The following is a 17932-nucleotide window of genomic DNA, read 5'->3' on the forward strand; positions in this document are numbered from 1 at the left end:
CTAGGGATAAAGATAGGAAGGAGGCAGAAGGGTTCACACGTCTCTCTGCTCATGCAGTATCCAATATGTTGGGAAAAATAAATCTCTAGAGAGCAGTTTTGTTATAGTCAGGGATACACATGCATGGTATTATAGGAGTTCATGGCATAAAGACAAAACCTAATCTAGTAAGGAGGACCACCAGTCTGAAACTATGTTTAAATAGAAACGTAAAGGACTAGTAAGAACTAGACCTTGAAGACAAGGGTAGGTGAGGGAAGTGGGACAGTGTTCTATGCTGAGGAAAGAGTCTGTGTCAAGGCCCCAGAGGCCAGAAAGAGCATAGTGAGTTGTAAGAACTGAATGTAGGACTGGAACATAGGAGGATTGGGTAGGAGGGGTGGAATAGAGCCACGACTAGAAATTAGAAGGGATTGCACCAAGAAAGACCTTGTAAACTGTAGTTAGGAGTTTAGACCTCAATATGAGGGAATAGGCAGTCAGGAAAAGGTTTTAAGCCATAAAGCACAAATGATCCTATTTCTGTTTGAGAAAGATCACACCATTCCACGTGAGTATAAAACAAAAGGAGAATCAAATTGGTGGTAGGAAAACTAGTTTTGGCTTTTGCCATCAATCAGGTATGAGATAGTGGCCTAACCTAGGGTAGTGACCACAGGAATGGACAGAAAAGGACAGATCTGAGAGACATTTAAGAAATCTACTTGACAGGACTTGATGAGCAACTTAATATGGGAATTAAGGGAGAGAGAAAAGTCAAAGATAATGCCGATATTTCTGGCTTGATCTGATTGGTGGCAACACGGTAACAGTGCATGCTAGTGGTGGAGCCAGCTCAGGGAGAAGCTCCTCACTTGAGACATGCTCTTGCCAAGATGACCTGTGATCTCATGACCAAAGCCACTGCTCATTTTTCAGTCTTCATCTGATTCAATCTTTAATAGAACCAGCATTTGACACAACAGATCACTTCTTTTTTTCTGCACCCTTCTTTCCTTGGCTTCCTGGGCCCCACACCACAATATTTTCATTACACCTCACTGCACACTCCAATTCTCTAACCTGCAGTGTTGCAAGGTGAGTTGTAAGAACAGAATTCACAAGGCATGAGCTCTTCTCTGTTTACCCTCACTTGTTAAGAGACTTCATTCAGTCAGTAGCTTTAGATATCATCTCACCACTGACATCTCTTAAATTCATGATACTATATCAGATCTTTCCCCTGAATTCCACACTTGTATACTTAATGGCTGCCCAACTGCTGTTTTTCCAATTGGATGTCTACTAGTCATTTTGGATTTAAGTGTGCAAGATAGAACTTCACCACCACCACCCTACCCCCAATGTGCTTCTCCCACCATTCTCCTTTTTCAGTAAATGCAAAAACCACCCAGCCAGTTGCTTTCCTTGACTTTTTTTTCTCACATCCCACATCCCATTCACCAGCATATACAGCAGGCTTCTCCTTCAAAATATGGCCAGAATTCTACCACTTTTTACTACCTGGGACACACTTTCCTCAAGGTAGAAGGCAGAAGCTCCAAGGCGTCTGACTGGAACTTGCCAAGCTTGTGAAGGCCCCCATAGGAGCTGGTACTCTGCACTTCCACCTACGTTCCATGGCAGAGCAGGCTACATGGAGAAGCTCGACATTATTGGAATGAGGAAGTGTACTCCACCCAGAATGAATTAGGGAACTAACCAGTGAAGGTTGCATTGTAACACAATCTATCACAGGCTACCACACACCATCAGGATTTTGGCTGTCTCACTATTTCCAATCTCATGATCTATGTGCTGGACTCTTATTTTTTCCAGATTCTTCCACGAAGTGTCTGCATTAATTTCCTGGGGTTGCCATACCAAAGTGTCACAAACTGGTGGCTTAAAACAACAGAAATGTATTCTCTCACAGTTATGGAGGCTAAAAGTCCAAAATCAAAGTGTTGGCAGGGCCATGCTCCTTCCAAAGGCTCTTGGGGAGACTCTATTTTTGTTTCTTCCAGCTTCTGGTAGCTACTGGCATTTCTTGACTTATGGCAGCATAACTCCAATATCTGCCTCCATCTTCATATGGCAATCATCCCTTTGCCTGAAGAGGTCCCAGAGACCAAGACCTCTAAGAACATGAATATCTGGGGACCAGAGGGCAGGGCAGACTGTTATCAGTTGAAATGTGTCCTCAAAAACATATGTTGAAACCCTGAAGTCCAATACCTGTGAATGTGACCTTATTTGGAAATAAGGTCTTTGCCTATAGATTAGGAGAAGAGACTCAGACACACAGGGAGAAGATGGCTCTGTGACAACAGAGGCAGAGATTGGAGTGATGCATATACAAGCCAAGACATACCAAGGATTGTCAGCAAACAGCCAGAAGCCAGATGAAGCAAGCAAGGATTCAACCCAGAGTCAGGGGGAGCATGGGCTTGACTCATAAGCCCATCACTGTTTCAGAATATTTGAGATATTCAGATGCCAATGTAGTTAAATATCTGTTCTTTAAATCTAGATTGTTATGAGTCGACTTAAATATCTGAACCTAAAAAGAGCAGCTGTTATAACCAAACTTCAGGGTGCAGAGGAAGAAATTAATGACACAATGGAAAATGTAAGTTATATGGAACTGTTTGAAAGTCTAGTTTTCAATGTATGTTGTGGGCAGGGTGCAGTGGCTCACACCTGTAATCCCATGGGAGGATCGCTGGAGCCCAGGAGTCTGAGACCAGCCTGGACAACCTAGTGAGCACCCATCCTAAAAAAAAAAAAAAAAAGAAAGAAAGAAAGAAAGAAAAAGAAAAGAAATAAAAGATTAGCCAGGTGTGGTGGTATGCACCTGTAGTCTCAGCTACCCAGGAGCTGAGACGGGAGGATTGCTTGAGCCCAGGAGGTTAAGGCTACAGTGAGCCATGATCATGCCATTGCACTCCAGCCTGAGCACCAGAGCCAGATACTATCTCAAAAAATATATATATATAATATATATTCATATATTTATTTATTCATATATATTTATTCACCTATGTAAATATATATTCATCTATGTAAATAAATATTCATCTATGTAAATATATATTTATTCATATATATTCATATATACATAATATTCATATATATGTACATTGTGGCCTTAATTTGTATTCTTTTATAAAAATGGATTTGGTTTCTGGGAATAAGCTGTAATATTAGCATGATATCCTTTTAGACATTAGACACAACACAAATTTTAAAACAAAGAAAATCATAACGATTAAATGTAGGAACAATGAAAAAGAAAGAAATCCAAGTTCAGTTTAAAAATTTGCAGCACCAAAGAAAGTGAAGACATAAAAGTTCTTAACTCTATTTCTTTAATCATTCAACCAAATTTTTTTAAGTAACTAATGTGTTCCTGACACTGATGTGCTACGTATGTGATGGGTATCAAATTATAACTGCCAATTGCCAAAAGTGCCACAGGGAGTTTTAATTGGAGGATTTGATCTATTCTGAGAAGTTCAGTTTCACCTATATGAGTAGAAATTATTTTTAAAAACGGATACCAGGGCTGGGCACAATGGCTCATGCCTGTAATGCTAGCACTTTGGGAGGCTGAAATGGAAGGATCGCTTGAGCCCCAGGAGTTTGAGACCAGTCTGGGACATAGCAAGACTCCGGTCCTACAAAAAATAAAAAAAAAACTTGGGGCGGGGTTCCAAGATGGCCAAATAGAAACACCTCCAGTCTGCAGCTCCCAGCGGGATGGATGCAGAAGATGGGTGATTTCTGCATTTCCAACTGAGGTACCTGGTTCATCTCACTGGGACTGGTTAGACAGGAGGTGCAGCCCACAGAGGGTGAGCCAAAGCAGGGCAGGGCGTCGCTTCACCCGGGAAGCACAAGGGGTCAGGGAATTTCCCTTTCCTAGCCAAGGGAAGCTGTGACAGACTGTACCTGGGAAAAACGGGACACTCCCCCCGGAAATACTGCGCTTTTCCAACAGTCTTAGCAAACAGCAGACTAGGAGTTACTATTCCGCGCCTGTCTCAGCAGGTCCCGTGCCTATGGAGCCTTGCTCACTGCTAGCACAGCAGTCTGAGATTGAATTATGAGGCAACACAGTTTTGGTTCATATGGAACCAAAAAAGAGCCCGCATTGCCAAGGCAATCCTAAGCAAAAAGAACAAAGCTGGAGACATCACGCTAACTGACTTCAAACGATACTACAAGGACACAGTAACCAAAACAGCATGGTACTGGTACCCAAACAGAGATATAGACCAATGGATCAGAACAGAGGCCTCAGAAATAACACCAAACATCTACAACTATCTGATCTTTGACAAACCTGACAAAAACAAGAAATGGGGAAAGGATTCCCTATTTAATAAATGGTGCTGGGCCGCATGTTCTCACTCATAGGTGGGAACTGAACAATAAGATCACTTGGACTCGGGAAGGGGAACATCACACACCAGGGCCTATCATGGCGGGGGAGGGGGGAGGGATTGCATTGGGAGTTATACCTGATGTAAATGACGAGTTGATGGGTGCTGACGAATTGATGGGTGCAGCACACCAACATGGCACAAGTATACATATGTAACAAACCTGCACATTATGCACATGTACTCTAGAACTTAAAGTATAATAATAATAATAAAATAAAATAAATAATAATAATAAATGGTGCTGGGAAGACTGGCTAGCCATATGTAGAAAGCTGAAACTGGATCCCTTCCTTACACCTTATACAAAAATTAATTCAAGATGGATTAAAGACTTACATGTTAGACCTAAAACCATAAAAACCCTAGAAGCGGCCGGGCGCGGTGGCTCAAGCCTGTAATCCCAGCACTTTGGGAGGCCGAGACGGGCGGATCACGAGGTCAGGAGATCGAGACCATCCTGGCTAACACGGTGAAACCCCGGCTAACACGGTGAAACCCCGTCTCTACTAAAAATACAAAAACTAGCCGGGCGAGGTGGCGGGCGCCTGTAGTCCCAGCTACTCGGGAGGCTGAGGCAGGAGAATGGCGTAAACCCGGGAGGCGGAGCTTGCAGTGAGCTGAGATCGGGCCACTGCACTCCAGCCCAGGCGACAGAGCGAGACTCCGCCTCAAAAAAAAAAAAAAAAAAAAAAAACCCTAGAAGCAAACCTAGGCAATACCATTCAGGACATAGGCATGGGCAAGGACTTCATGACTAAAACACCAAAAGCAACGGCAACACAAACCAAAATAGAGAAATGGGATCTAATTAAAGAGCTTCTGCACAGAAGAAGAAACTACCATCAGAGTGTGCAGGCAACCTACAGAATGGGAGAAAAGTATTGCAATCTTCACATCTGACAAAGGACTAATATCCAGAATCTACAAAGAACTTAAACAAATTTACAAGAAAAAAACAACCCCATCAAAAAGTGGACAAAGGATATGAACAGACACTTCTCAAAAGAAGACATTTTTGCAGCCAACAGACACATGAAAAAATGCTCATCATCAATGGTCATCAGAGAAATGCAAATCAAAACCACAATGAGATACCACACCAGTTAGAATGGCAATCATTAGAAAGTCAGGAAGCAACAGGTGTTGGAGAGGATGTGGAGAAATAGGAACAGTTTTACACTGTTGGTGGGAGTGTAAACTAGTTCAACCATTGTGGAAAACAGTGTGGCGATTTCTCAAGGATCTAGAACTAGAAGTACCATTTGACCCAGCAATCCCATTACTGGGTATATACCCAAAGGATTATAAATCAGGCTGCTGTAAAGACACATGCACACGTATGTTTATTATGGCACTATTCACAACAACAAAGACTTGGAACCAACTCAAATGTCCATCAATGATAGACCAGATTAAGAAAATGTGGCACATATGCACCATGGAATACTATGCAGCCATAAAAAAGGATTTCGTGTCCTTTGTAGGGACATGGATGCAGCTGAAAACCATCATTCTGAGCAAACTATGGCAAGGACAGAAAACAAACACCTCATGTTCTCACTCATAGGTGGGAACTGAACAATGAGAACACTTAGACACAGGCCACGGAACATCACACACCAGGGCCTGTCATGGGGTGTGGGGCTGGAGGAGGGATAGCATTAGAAGAAATACCTAATGTAAATGACAAGTTGATGGGTGCATCAAACCACCATGGCACATGTATACATGTGTAATAAACCTGCATGTTGTGCACATGTACCCTAAAACTTAAAGTATAATAAAAAATAAAAAATAATTAACCAGGCATGATAGCACATGCCCATAATCCCAACTATTTGAGAGGCTGAGATGGGGGGATCAGCTGAGCCTAGAGGTTAAGGCTGCAGTGAGCCATAATTGTGCCACTGCACTCCAGTCTACGTGATAGGGCAAGACCCTGTCTCAAAAATAAAAATAAGATAAAACCCAAAACATATGCCATGATCATAAATAGATATAATTCAAATTTTAAAATCTTTGAAGAAAGAGGTCATTTTGTTATCCCGTATCATAACAAGATCTCAGTGTGTCCACATAACTGGAATACGAGCTGGGACCTCTGCAATATGAACTGGTGCTGAAGAGGAAGAAAAGTGAGCTTGGTCAGAACAGAGGCTGGGAAAAATAAACTGGGTACTGAGGCCTCCTGTTCTAGGTCGTCACTGAAGGAAAGAGAAAAAGTATCTATAAAACCTGCAAGAAATTTCTGGCCAGAAAGTTTGTCCTTAGAAAGCATTGCATGCATGAGGCAAAGGTGTAATGTTGTAGTTCATAAGCTGTATGACTAACTAGGTGGACCTGCCTCCTTTTTCATAAAAGGGAAAAAGATATGGCTGTGTATGCTGGAGTCATTATTCATATCCCTTAAGTAGCATTTCTACCTGGCAGTCAAGCCCACCTCAAAAGAATCACCTGGGAAGCTTACTACAAATACAAATCCCTGAGGCCCGAATCCCAGACTGATTGAACCGGACTCTCTGGAGATGGAACCTGAAAATGTATTTTTACAAAATCTAGAACAAATTCCTGTACCCACTTAAGTCTGAGAACCCCTACTTTAACTCTTGGGACACCAAAAGAGCCTGGTTAATTAAAGTTGATTCATCTACAAGTTCCTGTGTTTTTAAAGGACTTTAGATGAATAATCTTCAGCTAAAGGCAGGTGATTTATGTATTTTTACAAAATCTAGAACAAATTCCTGTACCCACTTAAGTCTGAGAACCCCTACTTTAACTCTTGGGACACCAAAAGAGCCTGGTTAATTAAAGTTGATTCATCTACAAGTTCCTGTGTTTTTAAAGGACTTTAGATGAATAATCTTCAGCTAAAGGCAGGTGATTTTTAGAGAATCAATATAATGGGAATATTTAAAGCAGTGATTCCCAGCCCTGACTGCAAAATGGGGTCATCTAGGAAGCTTTTTAAACGTAACAACGCCGAGGCCAGTTAAAACAGAATTTCTAAGGCAGGGCTTTGTCATTAAGTGAAACAAAACAAAATAGGATATGACATCAAAGGCACAGACTACAAAAGAAAAAATACCAAAAAACTTTTCTTTTTTTTTTTTTTTTTTTTATTATACTTTAAGTTCTAGGGTACATGTGCATAACGTGCAGGTTTGTTACATATGTATACTTATGCCATGTTGGTGTGCTGCACCCATCAACTCGTCAGCACCCATCAATTCATCATTTATATCTTGTATAACTCCCCAATGCAAGCCCTCCCTCCTCCCCCCTCCCCCCTCCCCATGATAGGCCCCAGTGCGTGATGTTCCCCTTCCCGAGTCCAAGTGATCTCATTGTTCAGTTCCCACCTATGAGTGAGAACATGCGGTGTTTGGTTTTCTGTTCTTGTGATAGTTTGCTAAGAATGATGGTTTCCAGCTGCATCCATGTCCCTACAAAGGACGCAAACTCATCCTTTTTTATGGCTGCATAGTATTCCATGGTGTATATGTGCCACATTTTCTTAATCCAGTCTGTCACAGATGGACATTTGGGTTGATTCCAAGTCTTTGCTATTGTGAATAGTGCCGCAATAAACATACGTGTACATGTGTCTTTGTAGTAGAATAATTTATAATCCTTTGGGTATATACCCAGTAGTGGGATGGCTGGGTCATATGGTACATCTAGTTCTAGATCCTTGAGGAATTGCCATACTGTTTTCCATAATGGTTGAACTAGTTTACAATCCCACCAACAGTGTAAAAGTGTTCCTATTTCTCCACATCCTCTCCAACACCTGTTGTTTCCTGATTTTTTAATGATTGCCATTCTAACTGGTGTGAGATGGTATCTCATTGTGGTTTTGATTTGCATTTCTCTGATGGCGAGTGACGATGAGCATTTTTTCATGTGTCTGTTGGCTGTATGAATATCTTCTTTTGAGAAATGTCTGTTCATATCCTTTGCCCACTTTTTGATGGGGTTGTTTGTTTTTTTCTCGTATATTTGTTTGAGTTCTTTGTAGATTCTGGATATTAGCCCTTTGTCAGATGAGTAGGTTGCAAAAATTTTCTCCCATTCTGTAGGTTGCCTGTTCACTCTCATGGTAGTTTCTTTTGCTGTGCAAAAGCTCTTTAGTTTAATTAGATCCCATTTGTCAATTTTTGCTTTTGCTGCCGTTGCTTTTGGTGTTTTAGACATGAAGTCCTTGCCCATGCCTATGTCCTGAATGGTACTACCTAGATTTTCTTCTAGGGTTTTTATGGTATTAGGTCTAACATTTAAGTCTCTAATCCATCTTGAATTAATCTTCGTATAAGGGGTAAGGAAAGGATCCAGTTTCAGCTTTCTACTTATGGCTAGCCAATTTTCCCAGCACCATTTATTAAATAGGGAATCCTTTCCCCATTTCTTGTTTCTCTCAGGTTTGTCAAAGATCAGATGGCTGTAGATGTGTGGTATTATTTCTGAGGACTCTGTTCTGTTCCATTGATCTATATCTCTGTTTTGGTACCAGTACCATGCTGTTTTGGTGACTGTAGCCTTGTAGTATAGTTTGAAGTCAGGTAGCGTGATGCCTCCAGCTTTGTTCTTTTGACTTAGGATTGTCTTGGCAATGCGGGCCCTTTTTTGGTTCCATATGAACTTTAAAGCAGTTTTTTCCAATTCTGTGAAGAAACTCATTGGTAGCTTGATGGGGATGGCATTGAATCTATAAATAACCTTGGGGAGTATGGCCATTTTCACGATATTGATTCTTCCTATCCATGAGCATGGTATGTTCTTCCATTTGTTTGTGTCCTCTTTTATTTCACTGAGCAGTGGTTTGTAGTTCTCCTTGAAGAGGTCCTTTACATCCCTTGTAAGCTGGATTCCTAGGTATTTTATTCTCTTTGAAGCAATTGTGAATGGAAGTTCATTCCTGATTTGGCTCTCTGCTTGTCTGTTACTGGTGTATAAGAATGCTTGTGATTTCTGCACATTAATTTTGTATCCTGAGACTTTGCTGAAGTTGCTTATCAGCTTAAGGAGATTTTGGGCTGAGACGATGGGGTTTTCTAAATATACAATCATGTCATCTGCAAACAGGGACAATTTGACTTCTTCTTTTCCTAACTGGATACCCTTGATTTCTTTCTCTTGCCTGATTGCCCTAGCCAGAACTTCCAACACTGTGTTGAATAGGAGTGGTGAGAGAGGGCATCCCTGTCTTGTGCCAGTTTTCAAAGGGAATTTTTCCAGTTTTTGCCCATTCAGTATGATATTAGCTGTGGGTTTGTCATAAATAGCTCTTATTATTTTGAGGTACGTTCCATCAGTACCGAATTTATTGAGCGTTTTTAGCATGAAGGGCTGTTGAATTTTGTCAAAAGCCTTTTCTGCATCTATTGAGACAATCATGTAGTTCTTGTCTTTGGTTCTGTTTATATGCTGGATTACGTTTATTGATTTGCGAATGTTGAACCAGCCTTGCATCCCAGGGATGAAGCCCACTTGATCATGGTGGATAAGCTTTTTGATGTGCTGCTGAATCCGGTTTGCCAGTATTTTATTGAGAATTTTTGCATCAATATTCATCAGGGATATTGGTCTAAAATTCTCTTTTTTTGATGTGTCTCTGCCAGGCTTTGGTATCAGGATGATGTTGGCCTCATAAAATGAGTTAGGGAGGATTCCCTCTTTTTCTATTGATTGGAATAGTTTCAGAAGGAATGGTACCAGCTCCTCCTTGTACCTCTGGTAGAATTCAGCTGTGAATCCATCTGGTCCTGGACTTTTTTTGGTGGGTAGGCTATTAATTGTTGCCTCAATTTCAGAGCCTGCTATTGGTCTATTCAGGGATTCAACTTCTTCCTGGTTTAGCCTTGGGAGAGTGTAAGTGTCCAGGAATTTATCCATTTCTTCTAGATTTTCTAGTTGATTTGCGTAGAGGCGTTTATAGTATTCTCTGATGGTAGTTTGTATTTCTGTGGCGTCAGTGGTGATATCCCCTTTATCATTTTTTATTGCATCTATTTGATTCCTCTCTCTTTTCTTCTTTATTAGCCTTGCTAGCGGTCTGTCAATTTTGTTGATCTTTTCAAAAAACCAACTCCTGGATTCATTGATTTTTTGGAGGGTTTTTTGTGTCTCTATCTCCTTCAGTTCGGCTCTGATCTTAGTTATTTCTTGCCTTCTGCTAGCTTTTGAATGTGTTTGCTCTTGCCTCTCTAGTTCTTTTAATTGTGATGTTAGAGTGTCAATTTTAGATCTTTCCTGCTTTCTCTTGTGGGCATTTAGTGCTATAAATTTCCCTCTACACACTGCTTTAAATGTGTCCCAGAGATTCTGGTATGTTGTATCTTTGTTCTCATTGGTTTCAAAGAACATCTTTATTTCCGCTTTCATTTCGTTATGTACCCAGTAGTCATTCAGGAGCAGGTTGTTCAGTTTCCATGTAGTTGAGCGGTTTTGATTGAGTTTCTTAGTCCTGAGTTCTAGTTTGATTGCACTGTGGTCTGAGAGACAGTTTGTTATAATTTCTGTTCTTTTACATTTGCTGAGGAGTGCTTTACATCCAATTATGTGGTCAATTTTGGAATAAGTGCGATGTGGTGCTGAGAAGAATGTATATTCTGTTGATTTGGGGTGGAGAGTTCTATAGATGTCTATTAGGTCCGCTTGGTGCAGAGATGAGTTCAATTCCTGGATATCCTTGTTAACTTTCTGTCTCGTTGATCTGTCTAATGTTGACAGCAGAGTGTTGAAGTCTCCCATTATTATTGTATGGGAGTCTAAGTCTCTTTATAAGTCTCTAAGGACTTGCTTTATGAATCTGTGTGCTCCTGTATTGGGTGCATATATATTTAGGAGAGTTAGCTCTTCCTGTTGAATTGATCCCTTTACCATTATGTAATGGCCTTCTTTGTCTCTTTTGATCTTTGATGGTTTAAAGTCTGTTCTATCAGAGACAAGGATTGCAACCCCTGCTTTTTTTTGTTCTCCATTTGCTTGGTAGATCTTCCTCCATCCCTTTATTTTGAGCCTATGTATGTCTCTGCATGTGAGATGGGTCTCCTGAATACAGCAGACTGATGGGTCTTGACTCTTTATCCAGTTTGCCAGTCTGTGTCTTTTAATTGGAGCATTTAGTCCATTAACATTTAAGGTTAATATTGTTATGTGTGAACTTGATCCTGCCATTATGATATTAACTGGTTATTTTGCTCGTTAGTCGATGCAGTTTCTTCCTAGCCTCGATGGTCTTTACATTTTGGCATGTTTTTGTGATGGCTGGTACCGGTTGTTCCTTTCCATGTTTAGGGCTTCCTTCAGGGTCTCTTGTAAGGCAGGCCTGGTGGTGACAAAATCTCTAAGCATTTGCTTATCTGTAAAGGATTTTATTTCTCCTTCACTTATGAAACTTAGTTTGGCTGGATATGAAATTCTGGGTTTAAAATTCTTTTCTTTAAGAACGTTGAATATTGGCCCCCACTCTCTTCTGGCTTGTAGAGTTTCTGCTGAGAGATCTGCTGTTAGTCTGATGGGCTTCCCTTTGTGGGTAACCCGACCTTTCTCTCTGGCTGCCCTTAAGATTTTTTCCTTCATTTCAACTTTGGTGAATCTGGCAATGATGTGTCTTGGAGTTGCTCTTCTGGAGGAGTATCTTTGTGGCGTTCTCTGTATTTCCTGAATTTGAACGTTGTCCTGCCCTACTAGGTTGGGGAAGTTCTCCTGGATGATATCCTGAAGAGTGTTTTCCAACTTGGTTCCATTTTCCCCCTCACTTTCAGGCACCCCAATCGGACGTAGATTTGGTCTTTTTACGTAATCCCATACTTCTTGCAGGCTTTGCTCATTTCTTTTTCTTTTTTTTTCTTTTGGTTTCTCTTCTCGCTTCATTTCATTCATTTGATCTTCAATCGCTGATACTCTTTCTTCCAGTTGATCGAGTCGGTTACTGAAGCTTGTGCATTTGTCACGTATTTCTCGTGTCATGGTTTTCATCTCTGTCATTTCGTTTATGATCTTCTCTGCATTAATTAGTCTAGCTGTCAATTCTTCCACTCTTTTTTCAAGATTTTTAGTTTCTTTGCGCTGGGTACGTAATTCCTCCTTTAGCTCTGATAAGTTTGATGGACTGAAGCCTTCTTCTCTCCTCTCGTCCAAGTCATTCTCTGACCAGCTTTGATCCGTTGCTGGCGATGGGCTGCGCTCCTTCGCAGGGGGAGATGCGCTCTTATTTTTTGAATTTCCAGCTTTTCTGCCCTGCTTCTTCCCCATCTTTGTGGTTTTATCTGTCTCTGGTCTTTGATGGTGGTGACGTACTGATGGGGTTTTGGTATAGGTGTCCTTCCTGTTTGATAGTTTTCCTTCTGACAGTCAGAAGGACTGTCTGTTGGTCTGTTGGAGATTGCTTGAGGTCCACTTCAGACCCTGTTTGCCTGGGTATCAGCAGCAGAGGTTGCCGAAGATAGAATATTGCTGAACAGCGAGTGTACCTGTCTGATTCTTCCTTTGGAAGTTTCCTCTCAGGGGTGTACTCCACCCTGTGAGGTGTGGGGTGTCAGACTGCCCCTAGTGGGGGATTTCTCCCAGCTAGGCTACTCAGGGGTCAGAGACACACCTGAGCAGGCAGTCTGTCCGTTCTCAGATCTCAACCTCCGTGTTGGGAGATCCACGGCTCTCCCCAAAGCTGTCAGACAGAGTCGTTCGCGTCTGCACCGGCTCCCGCTACTTCCCCTGTTGGTCTTCAGCTGTGCGCTGTCCCCAGAGGTGGAGACTACAGAGACAGGCAGGCTTCCTTGAGCTGCTGTGAGCTCCACCCAGTTCGAGCTTCCCAGCGGCTTTGTTTACCTACTTAAGCCTCAGCAATGGCGGGCGCCCCTCCCCCAGCCTTGCTGCTGCCTTGCGGATAGATCGCGGCAGACTGCTGTGTTAGCAGTGAAGGAGGCTTCATGGGCGTGGGACCCTCCCGGCCAGGATTGGGATATATTCTCCTGGTGTGCCTGTATGCTTACAGCGCAGTATTGGGGTGGGAGTTACCCGATTTTCCAGGTGTTGTGTGTCTCAGTTCCCCTGGCTAGGAAAACGGATCCCCTTCCCCCTTGTGCTTCCAGGTGAGGCGATGCCTCGCCCTGCTTCAGCTCTCGCTGGTCAGGCTGCAGCAGCTGACCAGCACCGATTGTCCGGCACTCCCTAGTGAGATGACCCCAGTACCTCAGTTGAAAATGCAGAAATCACCGGTCTTCTGTGTCGCTCGCGCTGGGAGTTGGAGACTGGAGCTGTTCCTATTCGGCCATCTTGCTCCGCCCCCCCCCCCAAAAAACTTTTCTGCATCAACACTATGCGTAGAGGCCGGGCGCAGTGGCTCGTGCCTGTAATCCCAGTACTTTGAGAAGCTGAGGCAGGCAGATCACTTGAGGCCGGGGGTTTGAGACCAGACTGGCCAACATGGCGAAACCCCATCTCTACAAAAAAAAGGAAAACACATCAATCAGTAGAGTAAAAAGACAACCCACAGAAAGGAGAAGAATATTTGAAAATCATATATCTGATAGGGATTAATATGCAGAATATGTAAAGAACAACTACAACTCCACAACAATAAAAAAAATCCAGTTCAAAAATGGGCAAAGGATTTGAATAGACATTTCTCTAAAGAAGATATATAAATGTCTAATAAGTACATGAAAAGATGCTCAATATCACTAGCCATTAAAGAAATGCAAATCAAAACTATAATAAGATGCCATCTCATATCCACTGGGGTGCTATTATTCAAAAAATGAGAAATAAAAAATGTTGATGGGAAATGAGAACCCTCTTACATTGTTTGTGGGGATGTAAAATGGTGCAGCTGCTGTTTAAAATAGTTTGGTGGTTGCACAAAAAGTTAAACATAGAATTCTCATCAATCCAGCAATTACCCTTCTAGGCATTTCCCCCAAAGGATTGAAACCAGGAACTCAAGCAGATACTTGTACACCAATATTTCTAGCACCTTTATTCACAATAGCCAGAAGGTGGAAATAACCCAATGTCCATCAGTGGATGAACTGATAAACAAAATGTGGAGTGTATGTGTTTGTGTTTGTGTGTGTGTGTGTGTGTGTGTGTGTGTGTGTGTGTGTGTGTGTGATGGAATATTATTCAACCTTAAAGAGGAGTAAAATTCTTATATATGATAAAATATCCGTGAAAACGTACTAAGTGAAACAAGCAAATACAAAAGGGCAGACAAATGATTCCACTTATACGAGATACACAGAATAGACAAATTCGTAGAGACAGAATGTAGGGTAGAGGTTACCAGGGGCTGGCGGGGGAAGGAGAGTTATTTCATGAGTACAGAGTTCTGTTTGGGATGGTGGAAAAGTTCTGGAAATGAATACAGGTGGTGGTTGCACAACACAGTGAATATACTTAATACCACTGAATTGTATGCTTAAAGGTGGTGACAAAAACAAATTTTATGTGATGTGTATTTTACCACAATTATAAAAACAAAAAACAAACCCAAAAATCTTCCCTAGGAGATTCTAGTATGCAGCCAGGGAAGAGAACCACTGGTTTAAAGGGGTAGGAAACGCACAAAGACCTTACTGTAGACTTCAGCATCCTGGCGAAGAGTGAGAGAACTGTAGCATCTGCTGAGTTGCTGGAGAGGAAGGGCTGTGCAGGTAGATGGGGACATGGGCCTGGGTTTGTGCAGCAGGAGGAAGGACAGGGTCAGACTGGCACCTGGCACAGTAGAAGTTTTGGTTTTTGAGTCACACAGACCTGGATTTGAATCAGCAGTACAGCCTATCAGACCTGTGACTCTGCTTAACCTTGCTGCCCTTTATTCAATGGTATATATTAAAAAAGGGACAACAATCCCTATGGCGTTGTGTTATTGTAAAGATTACATGAGATTATGCTTTTAAAGTGCCTATAACCAATGGTGATATTTAAAAAATTTAACAGCTGTATTGTAGGGGCAGGGCTGGCTTCATGAACTTCATACAGGCCCATGTGCTTAGTTTAATTCTCTGCTGCTGCAGTCTTGAAATTCTTACTAATTGTAGAACAAGGGTCCTATAATTTTCATTTTGATCTAGCCCTGGCAAATTAGTTTGTGCTGTGTAAGAGCATTCACCCAATCACAGCAGAGCTGGCAGAAGTGCTGAAGACATTTGCCAGGCATTAACCCTTAGTTGCTGGATCATGGAAAGGTCCAGAGGTTCTTCAGCAAGAGGATGGGTAGGAGTAGAGCTTGAGGGTAGTGGTTACAGTGGCCAGCTTTCTTCTGCCCCTGCTCCACTACCTTGGCTGTATCTGGGGTCCCTCACGTGCCCCTCTGGTTCAGTCGCTCCAGAAAGTATGCTTCTGGTCTTCTCACTGGGAGAGAGGTGGTGGGGGGGGACCAAGTAGAGTGAGAATGGCTCTGGCACTAGCACCTTCTTTCAAAGACTTCCAATCAGGTATACTGTTTTCTGCTCTCCATTTATTCCCCTTCAGAGGTACATGGTATCACAAGGTCCCACGTCTTTCCAGGGTTTTGCAAAGTGAATCCACTGGCTCATTGTTGTTCCTACCCCTCCCATACCTATCTTTGCTCCACAGATATTTGGCTTTCTTTCACCTTTCTCTAATATAAGTCAGTTACCACTCATCCATCTGCTTTCTAACTTAAAATATTGCGTAGCTATAGCCAGCCCTGATCAGCATCTCCAGTCTCTTCTCCCATTCTCTGTGTCTTCATGAGTTTTATTTCTTTTTTTTATTCTCCTACTGTCATTTTAGTGAGGTTTTAGGAAAGCAGCAAACATAAATTCATGTTTTCAGTCTGCTTGGTTTAACCAGAAGCCAGTCCTGACCATTTTGAAGCCTGTAATATCAAATTTATTCAAAAGCTCATCTTCTCCTCTCCCCTCAGCACCTGCTGAACATGTGGCCTCATGGGCATGAAATTGAGAGAGGAACATGGTCTGCTATTCAAATACTTAACCTTTTAGAGAATACTTATGGTCTATTCAAATACTTTTTTCATGTATGGGTGGGAAATATGGATGATAAGGAAACAGTGACTGCCTCCTGACCTAACTGGCCATGGTTTCAGTCCCTAGCTCATTGTCCAGGAACTCTGTGGAGAAGGCCTATAGCTTAATATGTTCCATGGATGAGGTTCTTGGTCTTATGCAATTCTCCTAAGCACTGACAGTTTCCTTAACATTTATTATCACTTCCAGCTCTCACTTGGGAACATCCATGCAGCATCCCTGCAGTACACATGCCTCTTTGTTCTCTGATGCTGCAGTGGTCCAGGGAAAATCATAGCTCACAATCTTATCTGCATTGCATAGTCAGCTCTGAAGCCAGCATATACATGTGTGACCCACATCTGAGGGTTGGGGGGAGCAGATTTCCCCTGGCCATTGCCCACTCTCTTCATTTTCTTTTGCTATAGCAGAATACCACTGACTAGGTAATTTATAAAGAAAATAAGTTGGCCGGGCGCGGTGGCTCAAGCCTGTAAGCCCAGCACTTTGGGAGGCCGAGACGGGCGGATCACGAGGTCAGGAGATCGAGACCATCCTGACTAACATGGTGAAACCCCGTCTCTACTAAAAAATACAAAAAACTAGCCGGGCGAGGTGGCGGGCGCCTGTAGTCCCAGCTACTCGGGAGGCTGAGGCAGGAGAATGGCGTAAACCCGGGAGGCGGAGCTTGCAGTGAGCTGAGATCCGGCCACTGCACTCCAGCCTGGGCGACAGAGGGAGACTCCGTCTCAAAAAAATAAATAAATAAATAAATAAATAAATAAAATAAGTTTATTTGGTTCACAGAAATAAGTTTATTTGGAGCCTGGGAAGTCCAAGTGCATGGCACCAGCATCTGGTGAGGGCCTTTGTGCTGGGTTTCCCATTGTGGAAGGTGGAAGAACAAAAGAGTGCAAGAGCCAGGGCAAGAGGGGGCTGAACTTGCCTTTATAATAAGTCTACTCTCAAAATAACTTACCCACTCTTGCGATAAGGACATTAATCTATTCATGAGGGCAGAGCACTCATGACCTAATCACCTCTTAACAGCCCTACCTCTTAATACCATCACAATGGCAAATTTCAACCTGAGTCTGGGAGGGGACATTCAAACCGTAATACTCACCATGCCATCTCTCACCAGTTTTCTCATCCCCTGCTAAGGAACCACAAGGACAAATGAACCTTTCAAGCAACCTTTCTATCATATGGTAAAATAAGCATAAATATAAAATAAAATAAGCATGTTCCCAACTGAGAGTTAGCAGTTTTCTACAGAATTTTGCAGTCTGTAGAAAAGTATTTCTTAACTTATCTGGAGGTCACCAACAGAAAGGATTGCTGATGAAGGAGACTTTACATTTTAAGAATTAAAGAACCACTTATAGCTAAGTAAATGGAAAAACAATCTGTACATAACATCTTAGGTATACGTAAAAGCCAAGTAAATTAGCTAAGAATCTGGTACATTTTCAAAAAATTTTAATAAGAATTTTTCACAATCTG

The 17932-nt window shown here is 42.1% G+C and overlaps 1 protein-coding gene across 1 annotated transcript in view; it reads left to right on the forward strand.

Annotated features, from left to right (window-relative positions):
* AK9 (adenylate kinase 9) overlaps nucleotides 1-17932 on the forward strand; it is a 184121-nt gene that overhangs the window by 41482 nt on the left and 124707 nt on the right. The window contains exon 10 of the mRNA XM_030928725.1: nucleotides 2513-2611. Within this exon, the coding sequence (XP_030784585.1) occupies nucleotides 2513-2611 (99 nt within the window). The remainder of the gene's footprint in view (nucleotides 1-2512; nucleotides 2612-17932) is intronic.

This window comes from Rhinopithecus roxellana, chromosome 4, assembly GCF_007565055.1.
Source record: "Rhinopithecus roxellana isolate Shanxi Qingling chromosome 4, ASM756505v1, whole genome shotgun sequence".
Lineage (NCBI taxonomy): Eukaryota > Metazoa > Chordata > Mammalia > Primates > Cercopithecidae > Rhinopithecus > Rhinopithecus roxellana.